The sequence below is a fragment of the Liolophura sinensis genome, chromosome 1 (genome assembly GCF_032854445.1).
Source record: "Liolophura sinensis isolate JHLJ2023 chromosome 1, CUHK_Ljap_v2, whole genome shotgun sequence".
Taxonomy (NCBI): domain Eukaryota; kingdom Metazoa; phylum Mollusca; class Polyplacophora; order Chitonida; family Chitonidae; genus Liolophura; species Liolophura sinensis.
In genome coordinates, this window is record NC_088295.1 from 83287656 (window position 1) to 83302749 (window position 15094).

Here is a 15094-nt window from a genome sequence, read left to right on the forward strand (position 1 = left end):
TATAGCAGCCTGTCTCTTGTGTCATAATAAACAGTATGGTTGCCTGATTTCAGAGGAGAGTATAGCAGCCTGTCTCTTTGTGTCATGATAAACAGCATGGTTACCTCATTTCAAAGGAGAGTATAACAGCCTGTCTCTTGTGTCCATGATAAACAGCATGGTTACCTGATTTCAGGGGAGAGTATAACAGCCTGTCTCTTGTGTCATGATAAACAGCATGGTTACTTGATTTCAGAGGAGACTATAGCAGCCTGTCTCTTGTGTCATGATAAACAGCATGGTTACCTCATTTCAAAGGAGAGTATAACAGCTTGTCTCTTGTGTCATGATAAACATCATGGTTACTTAATTTCAGAGGAGAGTATAACAGCCTGTCTCTTGTGTCATGATAAACAGCATGGTTTTCTGATTTCAGAAGAGAGTATAACAGCCTGCCTCTTGTGTCATGATAAACAGCATGGTTTCCTGATTTCAGAGGAGAGTATAACAGCCTGTCTCTTGTGTCATGATAAACAGCATGGTTACCTGATTTCAGGGGAGAGTATAGCAGCCTGTCTCTTGTGTAATAATAAGCAGCATGGTTACCTGATTTCAGAGGAGAGTATAACAGCCTGTCTCTTGTGTCATGATAAACATCATGGTTACCTGATTTCAGAGGAGAGTATAACAGCCTTTCTCTTGTGTCATGGTAAACATCATGGTTACTTGATTTTATAGGAGAGTATAACAGCCTGTCTCCTGTGTCATGATAAACATCATGGTTGCCTGATTTTAGAGGAGAGTATAACAGCCTGCCTCTTGTGTCATGATAAACAACATGGTTGCCTGATTTCAACTGAGAATATAACAGCCTTTCTCGTGTGTCATGATAAACTGCATGGTTACCTGATTTCAGAGGAGAGTATAACAGCCTGTCTCTTGTGTCATGATAAACATTATGGTTACCTCATTTCAGGGGAGAGTATAGCAGCCTGTCTCTTGTGTCATAATAAACAGCATGGTTACCTGATTTCAGAGGAGAGTATAACAGCCTTTCTCTTGTGTCATGATAAACATCATGGTTACTTGATTTCAGAGGAGAGTATAACAGCCTGCCTCTTGTGTCGTGATAAACGTCATGGTTACCTGATTTCAGGGGATAGTATAACAGCCTGCCTCTTGTGTCATGAAAAACATGATGGTTGCCTGATTTTATAGGAGAGTATAACAGCCTGCCTCTTGTGTCATGATAAACAGTATGGTTACTTGATTTCAGAGGAGAGTATAACAGCCTGCCTCTTGTGTCATGATAAACATCATGGTTACCTGATTTCAGAGGAGAGTTTAACAGCCTTTCTCTTGTGTCATGATAAACAGCATTGTTACCTGATTTCATAGGAGAGTATAACAGCCTGTCTCTTGTGTCATGATAAACAGCATGGTTACCTGATTTCAGGGGAGAGTATAACAGCCTGTCTCTTGTGTCTTGATAAACATTATGGTTACCTGATGTCAGAGGAGAGTATAACAGCCTTTCTCTTGTGTCATCATAAACATCATGGTTACTTGTCATGATAAACAGCATGGTTGGCTGATTTCAGCTGAGAATATAACAGCCTTTCTCGTGTGTCATGATAAACTGCAATGGTTACTTAATTTCAGAGGAGAGTATAACAGCCTGTCTCCTGTGTCATGATAAACATGATGGTTGCCTGATTTCAGAGGAGAGTATAACAGCCTGTCTCCTGTGTCATGATAAACATCATGGTTACCTGATTTCAGAGGAGAGTATAACAGCCTGTCTCTTGTGTCATGATAAACAGCATGGTTACCTGATTTCAGAGGAGTGTATAACATTTTGCATGCTGAGTCTAAAGCAAACGCCTTCGTTTGTAACATTCTTTTGGATAGAACCCTGTATGGCAGAGTTTATCCAATAAGGAAGAATCACGGCTGTTACTGCCTATGTTACTGCCATTGTACAACAGTTTGTCTTGGGTGTTAGAAAGGGTAAAAGCTACTCAACTTAGATGTTTCCGTAAACCATATCCTCGGTCAAATATATACCGTAACTAAATAACAGGAAATTACTCTAAACGTATGTCCTGGAATACACTAGTGATTACAAAACTCCGCCTTAATAGCTTGAAGGAATAAACAAATTTGTGGCTTACAACCATCTCCACTGAGATAATGCGCATTGACCACTGCGCGTTATTCTTCTCTTATTTTATGTACTCACCTCCTTTTTCAGATCGAAACAATTTTATTTCACCTTTTTTATTTACACAGAACTTTAACTTTGTTGGTAGTCTTGATGGGAGTAAAAACATCGATCTGTGCAAATAACTATAGTCTGTTTCCTATAGCCGGTCGCTGATAATCAGCTCTCCGTAAAATCAGTCATACTCGTTGCCGAAATCGCCTTTCGTTAGTGACAGGTAACATCGCAAGCTATACACATTGATATGTCATAGGTCTGTTTTACTGCAAGGAAAATGTAGTTAGAGTACTTTCTCTAAAAGTTTTTAAACTCCATAAGCCTGGTTTTGACGGCAAGAACTCATTATTCAAAAGGAAGTGGCACGCTGGACAATGGGCGTGAAGAGTATTTTATTTTCCACGATAGCGGCTCCAACATGCGGTTAGAACAAACTCCACGCGGTAACACAGCCTATACTACTGTCTCAGGGAATAGACTACATTGTTTTATATAACAGAATTTCCAGATATTTAACTCTAAAACCAGACTGCCATTAGCTCCTATGCAACAAAAGATAAAATAAAAATCATTTATGAGGAACATATTATAAACGTGCGAACAATGTCAAGAATTGCAGTATCTGAACATGGTTTAAATTAAAGTGGAGCGCTGTTTAGGTAACTGGTGTCACCCTTTGTCGATACATATTGAACTCTGCCCAATATCCGGCATGCCACTGTTTTTTTTTAGTAATTGACGTCATCCGAGTCAATGAGTTCTTGTCGTCGAAACCGAGCTTATGCCGTTTAACACTATGAATAAGAAAAAATATTCTAACAACATAATATTGTTTATGCTGCAATAATATTGGACTTCCAACATATCCACGTGCAGACCTTGCCTTCTTACGTGTCACTGACTAAAGGCAATTTTAATACCGACACAAATTAGCCCCAACACACCAATTCGAAGTCTCGACCTATTTGGGCAAGGAGGACCATCAGCCGGTCATGCTATCTGCTGTCTCAAGGCAAGATAATTAGGTTACAGGAACAATTACATTCTGTAAAAGACTGGCTTAGTGTAAATAATCATGTTCTAGGCTGAAAAAGGGTTTTAAAGACTACATACACCTGTACAAAAATCGTGACAATGTTCCACCATAATAAATATTTAAATATAAATGAATTTTTATAAACAAACACCAATTATTTTTTAAATATTCGCCATATTACCTAATTTAATAAAACAGGGTTTCGTTTATATTCATTTTTAAAAGGAAATAACTCACAATGAAGAGATGAGAAAAGTTAGAAAATAAACATGTAGAAGTATTACATTAAGACATTAAATACGGAATGAGGACCTGTTCATCTCTAGAACTTTGTGTGGAAAGGAGAGAAAACGACGCAATCTTGTTATATAGCAAAATGGAATGTCCTGATGAAATCATCTAACATGTATTTGTAACATTTTTGTATGGACGACGATTAACAACTGGGTGTAATAGTTGTATAAATACGAGTGGGTTTTCTTCTTGTTTTTTGTTTTTGTTTTTTGTTTTGCTTTTTTCTTTTTTCTGTGGGAGGGGCGGTGGCTTATGTTTCTACAAAATCAACAACATGTAAAGCATAGGAAGTTTGGAAGCTTGGGACCGATTCATCCATTATTTGGGCGTGTGAGTGCTGTAAGGAAACACAACCCAATTTGTTTGACGTTTTGACGTTTTTAAAAATCATGTCACGCAAAGGTCTCCTTTTCTAGCCTGACATGTTACATGTACCAGTACATATGTGTCAGAAGATCAGATTATATGCGTGTGTGTGTGCCAAACGCGCGCATGAAATGAGTAGAAACGCTTTGAAAAAATGACATGAACCTGTAAAATGTACCATTTTTTTTCTCCGCTGATGTTCGAAGATTCCATTGGAGTTTGGTTCGATAAAGAACCAGAACACGCAAGCTACAATGGTAATGACCAGACACCAGCCATCCTCCGCCGTCCCATTATAGGGTGTCAAGATCCCACTATATATATACGATGATCGATGGAACAACTGACACTCTTTTCTCAATGTGTTCATTTCTCAATCTTACACTCTGCTTTTGCTCTCGTCTCGAATTTGAAAGCATTGCGGTTTAGCTGGCAGCAGTCTGAGCAATGCGAGCCTAAAACGTCGAGACATGACGTTATACACAATAGGATTCACGGCACTGTGAAGGTATACTAGGATCTGAGGAAACCGCAGCAAGCTCAGATAACCGACAATTCCTAGCTGAAGCAGACTTTTCTTAGAAGCATAAATCATCCAGAGACTGACAATCCGGAATGGCAGTACGCACATAAAGAGCAAAGTAATCAAAGCGATCAGCATAAATATCACTTTCCTTCTAGCTCGTGACACAGAAGGCCTTGAACTGCCGTCTCCAAAAACGCAATCATCATTGTCCATTCCTGTCGGAGTAATGTCCTTGGACAAACGGCGAATTAGAGCGCTGTAAAGGTAAGCAAAGACAATGACAGGAACCAGGTACATGACAACCACCATGCCCACGATGTACACCTGCTTCCACTGGTCCTCGATAGTCACCCTACAGACGGGCACCATTCTGCCGTCATAGAACTTGGATAGTTTGTGCGTTGTGATGAAGACAAGTGGCAGGCATATGAAGACGGCCAGAGTCCAGAGACAGAGCAGCGTTGCTAGCTGTCGGTCCCGCAGACAGGTGTTACATCGGCGGAATGGGTGGCAGATGGCAATATAACGCTCTAGGCTAATCACCAATACCGTTAGAATGGACACCGTCGTCGCCGTGTTCTCCAGAAAGGGATGACTCGACCTGTGAGGGGGACAAAGACAAATTACACCTTGTACAACAAGACAATATGGGCAGAGAAACGATGGAGCTACAGGAAAGGAATCCTTGTAATAGGCTGTATGGGCCCTCGAATACAGCAGACGATATAGGGCTGTTGGCGACTGTGGGTGGTGGGATAATGCAAGTCGCCAACCGGAGAGTAGGATCAGTCCTGATTAACAATAATGGGTCTAATAATAATACACACGAAGTTCACAAAACTCACCCAGCGTAACATATGAAAATGTTATATACACAGGCCAACTGCACACAAGTATAGGAGAAAACAACTAGAAGTTTTTAGTGATAAAATAGGCAAGAAATTGTTTCCAAGCATATAAGCTTAGCTTAAAATACAAGACGTCGTTACCATTTGTCAGCTATCACACTGTCGTTGTTGCCAGCTTGTTTACTCTCCGTGCTATAACTGAAGTCTTTTATTATATTTAAATGCACATATTCTCCCCTGCCCCTTTGTGGTCAATCAGATTCACACCAACATATACACATATAAAGACGTGCTCATGGGGTATTAAAAAACCAGTATCTGTAAAATGTGGAAAAAATAAAAACATAAATTAAACATATCCTGACATATGTAGTGGTAAGGAAGTGTGTACCAAATGTGAACAGTTTTACTTATTTAGTTTTTACAATAGCGTGGTCACAAGATTACGTCACACGCAAACACACTAATGCACTGACAGACCCTCACGATCATATATGAACAGGTGCACGCCCCATGAAGATTGGGACGTACTTTTTCGGGGCTTCGGGAATGACGTCACAAATTCGTGTTTTTAGCATCTACTTGTCATAATGAACATCTGCAAAGAAGGACAAAGTCGTGATTCCATGCATGAGACCGCTGAAAAAGGGTAGGCGGGGCGATAAGTTAGAAATTGTTACAATTTTTCAGATGTGACGTATATGTAAATATGACGGGGAAATACAACCATGACCCCTCACTCCTCCCCCACACGAAAAGTAATTCAGGCAGTTTTCTCCTTTTCAGTTAGGGAAGAACTTCGAAAATGAGATTTTTTCTGTATCTCGCTGGAAATTATTATCCAAACACAACTTCAACTAATCCGCCTGTTTGCCATTGATGAAATTAAATTCTACGTTTCTTGTTTGTTGATAATCTTATTTCCGTTTTAAGGACAAACGTTAGGTCTGGGTGAAAACTAATAACAATGAAACTGATAGATGTATGGCCATGTTAGTGAGGGATTTCCCATCATCTTAACCTAGAAATAGTTACCCTCTTTGCATACACAAGGCTGTCATGATTTAAAGAGAAATTTGCAGACAGCCAGTAAGTAATAAAGTAATGGCGCTGAAGTGTTATAAATGTAAATCGTTTGAAGCGTCTGGTCTAAAACGCAAGTGACAAACACCTCTGATTAGCTTTGTTTGGGGGGTCAAATGGCTAGAACAGCGTCAAGTCAAGGCATCCATTCCTGGTAGCTATGTGACGGCTTGACACCATTTCGTGAGTCTTGTTTCTCCTCACTTTATCCTGATGGCATTTGAATACGCATGATAAGTGAAATTAAGTACGAGATAGAGGAATGGATTAAATATACCGCTATTTTCGATTATCACTGGCTTTGACCAATCATTGACGATCATTGGTTGTATTTGTTGAGAATTTGAGTTCTGGAGACCAAATCGGCTTGCCTAGAAGAAATAATCGAAGATGTGAGACACTTGATCTCTGTGCAATGTCATCATTGGCGGCTTGCCCTTCTCCCACTAGACAAACTATTGCTCAGTATTCCCGGGCCATCAATAATTTAGCTAGAGAGCAACATCCCCTCAACGGTTTGTTCTCATCACATGATGCCTAATAAACGACTACATAAGACACTCGGATCCCAGAAGTATCATTAATGCATACAGGCCACTGTCAGAAAATATGGCTGAGGCATTAATCAAACGTTAATGGATGCGTGAACAGTCGTGATACTTCAATCTTTCCTATGATGTGTGTCCTAAAAACATGCTCTTTTACCCGTGATATGTTGATCACAAACATCTTGACATCGCTTGGCAGGGCGATAAAGCCTGGGAGGAGTTTTACCTGGAACACACACGCAGTTCTCATTGCAAAGGGTCAATGAGGGGCTTCTTCAGAATGGCATCGTGATGGTGATTTAGAAAAAGCGAAATACTTGCACATTGGGGTTATAAAATCGAACGTGCAATCAATGATAGACATACACAATGTGATTTTGAAAAACGACAGTGCGATCAGCGATAGACGTGTGCACTGGAGTTATCAAAAACGATCGTGCATTCAACGAATGTACATTGTGGTTATGAAAAAAAAGCGATAGGCATATGCACTGGAGTTATCTATGTATGTTTCTATGCTTGGTTTAACATTTAAAATGCGGGTTTTAGGGCCACTTCCCTTTCCGATATCGTGGCCCGTCAAATCAGTGCTTTTATTAATACATATTACATTTCTTTGTTTTGTTTTGTTTTTTTTGTTTACACACTTACTAGTCCATATTTACATTAGTTTTACGTTTGTGTTCATTCAGTATATAAGATGATTTGAGCAGATTATAAATACTGTGTTATCGAAGAAATGATAGCAAATAGTAATAATAATAACACTAATAGTAATAATAGTAATTACAACAGCTGTGATAAAGATAGAACAAAATATCTATGGATTGAAACACCAATAACAGGCTTGATAGATAATAGTTCCCTTGCCTCCTTCTCTGTGACAAGGTGTACAAGTGCCTCTGACATCAATACTGGACTGTTCTCCAAAATCCTTTGTCACTTCAGGAAGTGGCTATAGGAGAAAGCAAATTCGACGTTAACGTGTTATGTGTGTCTTACTTTTGAAGCTTTACTTATTGACTAAAGTGAAATAGGTACAAGAGTTTTACTATTGAAGTTTTACTTGACTGAAATAATAATAGTAAAAGTGTGACCAGGCATTCTGTGAAAAAGACCCGAGAGCTTTCGTAAGTTGTGGCCGATTAAATACAGCCCACTCACACTGGATTCTTAAATTAATTTTCAACCCAAATTTTCCTGCTTATGATGGGTGTCACGTTCGTATTAATAACATTGTGCGTTTTAACCCCAAAACCTTCAATACATTCATATATGTTGTTTTATCTAATCGGTGTTTTACGTCGTATTCTAGCATTTTATTTACTCATTTTTATGGAAGGTTGAAATCAGAATGTGTGCGGTGAACCACCTACCTTCCCCCAGATTCCTCACAAACCTCACAAGCTTAAAGCCGCAGCTGAAGCAACGAAAGCTGGATTCGAACACTCGACCTCATTGGTCAAGGGTATTATGGTTAGTAGTGCTTTAAAGCACATATAAACTTTGCCAACTATAAAGTAAATTTCCAGCTTGATGCCACAGAAGGGGTCATATCACAGAGCTGTTAACTGTGCCAGATAAACACGAAGTGATTTAAACAGAACAACATATAATGGTTATAGAATTGCACTCCACGGTGCATTTTACAACTTGGGTTTTTATACTCTGGGTTGTGTAGAGAGATTCGGCCACAAGGAATTGCTATCGACCTTGTTATTCTGTCCTATAATAGACCAGTTTTCACAATTTCTACATATCAGTGTGACTGATCTGCTGACCAACTAATGGAAAACCAGGGAAACACGACATCTGTCCAGGGGGAGCCTACCTTGAATCAGAATTTGTGTTAGGTCTGTTAGGATTTGTGGATTCGTGGTAGAAAAATAGACAATAAAGTTAGGAGTAAAACCGCAGTGCGTAATCAAACAGACGCCCCATCACAGTGTCCTATACGGATGTTTATACATCCTCCATCTCCGGTGTTGCTCGGGTGAATATCTTACTCGGAATTGACTTTCTAGTTTGAGCCTGAACGCTGGCCAATAAATGACGCACAGCGTTTGTGGGATTTCATAAAGGGGCTGGCATAAATAAGTGCTTACCTTGACATTTCAGTAGGATTCATAAAATAAAATAATGCGGAGAAGTCAAACTATTATTCTCATTTATAAAAGAGTTTTTCATGAACATTTTAGACTATGCCAAATCTTTTCCTTCTGTACCAGAGGTACAATATTGACGGTTATGTTTAAACTCGCAGAGCAACGGAATATTGCAGGGTTAGAATATAAAGACTGCCCTCCCTCTACGTTATGCAGTGTGCTGCAGTCGTTTCCAATCACGTTTTATGACACAGGCCTGTACATTCTGAGAAGCTATAAGACGGCCCTCGTCCATTGTATGACTTTTGCTAATAAAGAGTGGCACAATACACGGACACGTTTTATGAGTGGTTAGCGATGGAGGGGAAGTTAAGTGACATATGTCGATACAAACTTGATTAACGACACCTTTAGAAAGCCCACGTAAATGGGGCTTCTAATCTAATGTCAAAATAATCCCTTCGTTTTCTAGGAAGTGTTGCACTCTGTAATAGCATGTATTACATAAGACCATGGAACAGCGATTATTTGGGTTCATGATGATGTTACGTTCGCGGATACTAGAAGATTACGACGAAAAAGAGTCCAATAGAGTCCGAGATTACTAATGTGGGCATAAGCTCACGCTTTGGGCATAAGCTCACGCTGAGTTCAGAGTTAGTAGGCTGCTTATTTAGTCCGTATAGTTAAACTCTGACAACAGACTAGGTTTAACGAAGGCTACATTTATTTCATGACGTACTAAACCAGATACACGATAGGTCTATTTTCAAAACTCTATTTACTTAACTTGGCTTAACCAGGACAAAGTAGGGATAATATAACACTTCATGTCGTGAAACATTGTGTTTTACGGATTGTGTGAACAACGGTAACCAATCTTACATCATTCCTAAACCCCATGGTCTGGCAAAGCCACATCCAAAAAGTGGGTACCGGAGCCATGATCTATGACAAGGGAAGGTTAGCGGTTACCCCTGCCGTTGACAATATCCACAGGCGTATTGTGTAGAAAGTGGTTATTGGTAGTGGGTTTTATCAACTAATAGTTATCTATAACACCATATAACGACATTTGTCTGACGATCGCACATTTCTGCGAACGCCATTTCCGTACTTAGCAGATGCTTGTGAATGATTCCTATACATACAACAGAGCAACATAGAAGATACTTCAGTCCAAAGCCCGTTATACATATTTTGTTTGTAAAGAAAATGCATACTGTATATATTTCCAATAGATTTCTTACCAATGAGTGTTGCTCCTGACAGTCTCCTGTTTTCTGTACAGTGGAGATGGTTTTACCTAGCTACGCTCTGCTTATTCAGTGTAAAAGACTACAGCAGAGAGAGCCAAGTAGTGCGGCGACAACAATGTGACAAATCAGGCCTCTTGTCTGGTTACCTGATGGTTTTATTCTAACTTTTTTGTAAATGCTTCTGTGTCGGGTCATACGAAAGACTTGAAAAATAGTACTTATTGTTGCCTCGATTGGTGCTCAGCACGGAGAGGTTACAGCAATGAAACGGGACTGGTTGGCCCGGTGTCAGTATAATGTTACTAAGTATGGTGTCATGGTTGGTGTCACACACGCACACACGCACACGCACGCACACATACACACGCACATACATGTAAATGCTTAAACAGTGACAACGTATACCCCCAAATCTCCCTGGCTAAAGCAGAAATAGGTAAAAAAAAGGTGGGTGTGGGAGTTAGTTTGGGCAGCAATTTATCAGACGTCACAAGTCCAGGATTACTTAAAAGGCTGAGTCGTCATCACACTTAATAAGCAAGATGAAATCAATGCAAAGAGTTACGATTTTGGACATGGTCAGTCATATCAGTCTGTGAGGAGTTTAACTTGGTGCTAATTAAGCATTTAGGTGAACACTTTGAACAAAACCTTAACACAGATAAATCGACAAGAGGTCGTATTTGACCGGTTATGTGTGACCACTTGCCAATTATCACACTGTCGTCACTGCTATGGTTTTAAACTCTGTGTTGTAAGTTTTTTGTTATTTTATATCATCTCGTGGCGCAAATATAAATGCTTGGTTTCTGATGTGAGCTGTCTGGATCGTTCCCTTTACGTTAACTTTGCGAAAAAGTTTTTAGTCAACGAAGTAGCCAAGGTATATCAGATAAGCTTTTTTTTTCAGCTTCCTTTCCAAACCCGAGAGCAACCGATTAGCCTTCACTTCACTAAGTGGTAGAACCTTCTTATTCCTTGTATTGCAGGTATTTGTATCCTGCCCCAAAGTTGTAGCTGCGACGTTACACAAAGCTGTCATCAAGGGATCATGTTTTCAACCAGTATGATAATACAACGGGAGAGTCAGGTAACAGGTTGAGCTGTGCACACACAGTCAGTGCTCCGCCTCCGTACACTGTCAAAAATCATATAGTGTAAGGAAAAGTTGTCATTTCAAATTAGAACAAAATGCATTAGCTAAAGATACAAAATGGGTTATACTAAAAAGGGTGCGTTTTTAATGGGATGCATTTTTAGTGCATATTTTCCTTGAACTTCACAATAAAAAACAGAATGGCAAATTTCAGCATAGCTTCCGGAAACAAATATTCCGATGCATTACTGTTCGGAATAAAGCGCTAGATGATTAGTTTGCGATCCGCAACCGGCTTCAATCGGCTTAAATCTGCAGGAAACCATGCTACCACTAAAAAAAATTTTTCAAAAAAATTTTTCAAAAGGACTTTGACATCAAGTACGCTCCTAAAATGATGTCATTCTTTTAATACCAAAAGCAAAATAATAGATATAAAATTTAAAAAGATACAGGAAAACTCCCAAACTGACAATATCACCAGTTTTGCACGTTTCACTAAAACTTTTCAAATCCTTCTGCCATGGCGATGTTCCAACACGCAAATCATCCAGATTGTTTCTCGCTTACCTCTAACATAATGTTTTATCTTTCTACGGGGTAATAGCGAAAGTGAAATTGTATTGATCTTGTTTAGCATAACGCAACATTCAGTACTGATCTAAACAACACGCTGTCTAACCTATCATGTTAACTCGTGAAAGGTTTCTTGACAACAGTTAACTGTAATCAAGCAAAGTTCATGACGTTTTATGCATACTGGTTGTAATAAAAAGGTAACAGGAATAACTCAAAATAGATTGACTACATGAAAATAAATAGAAACAGCATCCAACCTCAAGTAATTGTCAGACAGGAAACTTCTCCATACCTGTTATGAAGTAATGGGATACAGAGTAGAGCGTTTGATGACGGGACAAAGTTCAGAGAACTTTATATCACGCATCATTCAGCCAATCCGATAACTATATAGAAGATAGAAGTTAATGGTGTGCTTAACCACAGTGGCACAGAAAAGCATCGAACAAACCAATAATGCTGAGAGCTTTATTGGAGCACCACGAACATCAGCGCTGCTTTGTAACGGTATAGTTGTTTAGTAAATCTTTCATAATGTTATGTTTGGCTATATGTATATATATTCAGTGTACAAAAGTTTGTTTTAGCTTCCATTTACGCTTTATATTCTAAGTTATAAAATATAACTTATGAATATAAATATGAATATAAATATTCATAACACGGCGTAAAACACCAATCCAATAAACAAACAGACCCTATATCCCTCTTATATAACAAGATTAGGGCATTTCTTACATTTAGAAAGGTCACAAAAGTGCAGGGTGATAAGATGGGTTTCTCCGTGATGTGTCAAACCATCGGTTTCTCCAGCAGATGTTCTGGAGATCACGGACCATCCTTTCATGGATAAAAACATACACGTTTCGCTATGATTGCAACGCCAGTGTAAGAGAAACATGTATGTTATGTTGACATTACTGATGCCAACCCATATTAAATATCAGTTTTTGTTAAGCCGGTCCAATCAACATATTCCCACGATATCAATGCATTACAGCAGAACTGGTGTTGGGCCCCAATCATCCATTCATCCCATCAACATAAACGATTCACGCAATCTTAACAGAAGATAAACTATTTTAAACATCGTTTTTCGTTTGAAGTTATCGGAGTGTGCTTTGTCCGCTGTTGGCGTTGAGACCCATAGAGTGGGATCTTTAACATTTTTCACTTTTCGTAGAAATCTCTTGGTTATTTCATATTTGGAAACAAAAATATTGCAAAGAAAAGAACAGCAGACAAATTAGCCTGTGTTTAACAAGCTATTGATTTAGCATCTGTAGTTTCTGTATTGGTCATTCTAAGAAACCAACTGCTACATAGCCATGCATCAAAAGAAAAACATGTATAAATAGCATCATCCTTAAAAACGAGACAAAGGAAAGCAGGACTCACACATGACTTCTCCCAGATACCAGATCTCTTGTGTAAACAGATCCATGAGAGCTGTGGGCTGGGCTATGAGGATGACCAGCAAGTCAGCTACAGCTAGGTTCAGCAGAAAAACTCCTGTTGTCTCAAACAACCCTCGATTCTTCAACAAAACCCCTATGACGGCCACGTTACCCAAGAGTCCCGCCAGGAAAATGACGACGTTCAGTGAGGTCATTAACACCAGGAAGTAGGTCGGGGTCTCAAACTGGCCGCAGTCTACCCTGTTGTCAGCACAAGGTTCTTCGCTTGCATTCATTGTAGTCCCTTTCATCAATGAACTTTGAGTGTCAGGACGGAGAGTAGTCTGGTTGAAGTCGGGCCCCGGCTCTCCCGGTCTCTATCTGAAGATTGACTGAGCAGTTAGCAGCCTCGTCCACTGCGATCTGTGAAGGCGTATCCATACGCTGTGGTTCAGGCCAGGTGTGTTCTACAAATGGCAAACGAGTCGCTATCCACTCACATCGATAATCTCACACCCGTAGAGACATGAAAATTTACATTTTGAATAATTTCCTCTCTCTAACGTTTCTAGCACGTGTCGTGAATCTGTTTTTTTTTTTTTTTTGTTTTTGTTTTTTTTTTTGTTTTTTTTTATCATGTGTCTTATTCATGGTTTCAGTTAAACCCAATGACGTTTATTACACCCGTGCGTGTAGAAAATGACGCGAGCCTGGCCCGTTTGCACAATATTCAGCATGTGGTCAGGGAAATCGCTCGTATTGAATTTTTACTGACATTTACTGGCTTTTGAAGATTTGTATTCATGCACATTAAATCAGCAAACAATATAAATTTACATTCCCCCTGGAAGTTCATCGAATTAGTTCAAAGGAACAAATGTTACCGTTTGGTGTTTTACACGACTTCAACGCGAAACCTTACAAAGAATACACATTACCAATCAAGATTGCTGTATCACTGAAGCTGTTTTCTGGGGTTGTAACTATCCACCCGCAGTGACATTTTCATCTGAAATATAATCCATACTACATCACTGCAATTTAGAAATAATGTGACACTAACAGATAGCAACACTCCAGGGCAAGTTCAAAAAAACACAGTTATTCTTAAAATATACCACACATTTGAAGACGTTTGACGTAAGCAAGCTCAGTGATTTTGCTGGATTCTCTCATTTGTTATGAAGTATAACTGAGCTCGTTGAAGTTAGCACAAGATTCCAAGACAATACTCAACACCATATTTGACAGAATGCAGCTCGTGCAATGTGTAGTACTTGAAAGTCTGAAAACACTATTTATCAAAATATAACCAGAAAATGTATTGTCCAGTCATTGTCAACACCGAGCAAGAGCCAAACATACATTTTCTCATTTCCGTCAAATGAAACTACTTGACTGTCAGCATGTTTATAACTTACAGTGAGAAACATCAATCACAAACCAGAGAGCCTGGGCTAGATTCACTAGCGACCAAGGCTGGATTCACAAAGGACCAGGGTTGGATTCACAAAGGATGGAAACTGGATTCACCAAAAACCAGTGCTGGATTCCCAAAGGACCTAGGCTGGATTCACAAAGAACCAGAGCTAGCTTCATAAAGTACAAGGGTTGGATTCACAGAGAACAAGGGCTGGATTCAGAAAGGACAAGGACTGGATTTACAGAAAATCAGGACTGGATTCACAAAGGACAAGAGCTGGCTTCACAAAACATAAGGGTTGGAACCATTGTTAGATTCACAAAGAACCAGTGTT

General features: G+C 39.4%; 1 protein-coding gene across 1 annotated transcript; it reads right to left on the minus strand.

Annotated features, from left to right (window-relative positions):
* Positions 1-4275: 4275 nt before the first annotated feature.
* LOC135464817 (neuromedin-U receptor 2-like) lies at positions 4276-13633 on the minus strand. The gene is made up of 2 exons (XM_064742385.1): positions 13359-13633; positions 4276-5023 (listed from the first exon to the last, which is right to left on the minus strand). Exons 1-2 carry the CDS (start codon positions 13631-13633, stop codon positions 4276-4278), a joined length of 1023 nt encoding a protein of 340 aa, XP_064598455.1.
* Positions 13634-15094: the final 1461 nt, after the last annotated feature.

What these genes read in the sequence shown, in the direction of transcription:
- LOC135464817 (XM_064742385.1), bottom strand. Translation starts at nt 13,633, where the DNA reads ATGAATGCAAGCGAAGAACCTTGTGCTGACAACAGGGTAGACTGCGGC. An exon ending in CTGTTTACACAAGAGATCTG is followed by an intron (nt 5,024 to 13,358) that starts GTATCTGGGAGA and finishes TCCCCCTCACAG; the next exon opens with GTCGAGTCATCCCTTTCTGG.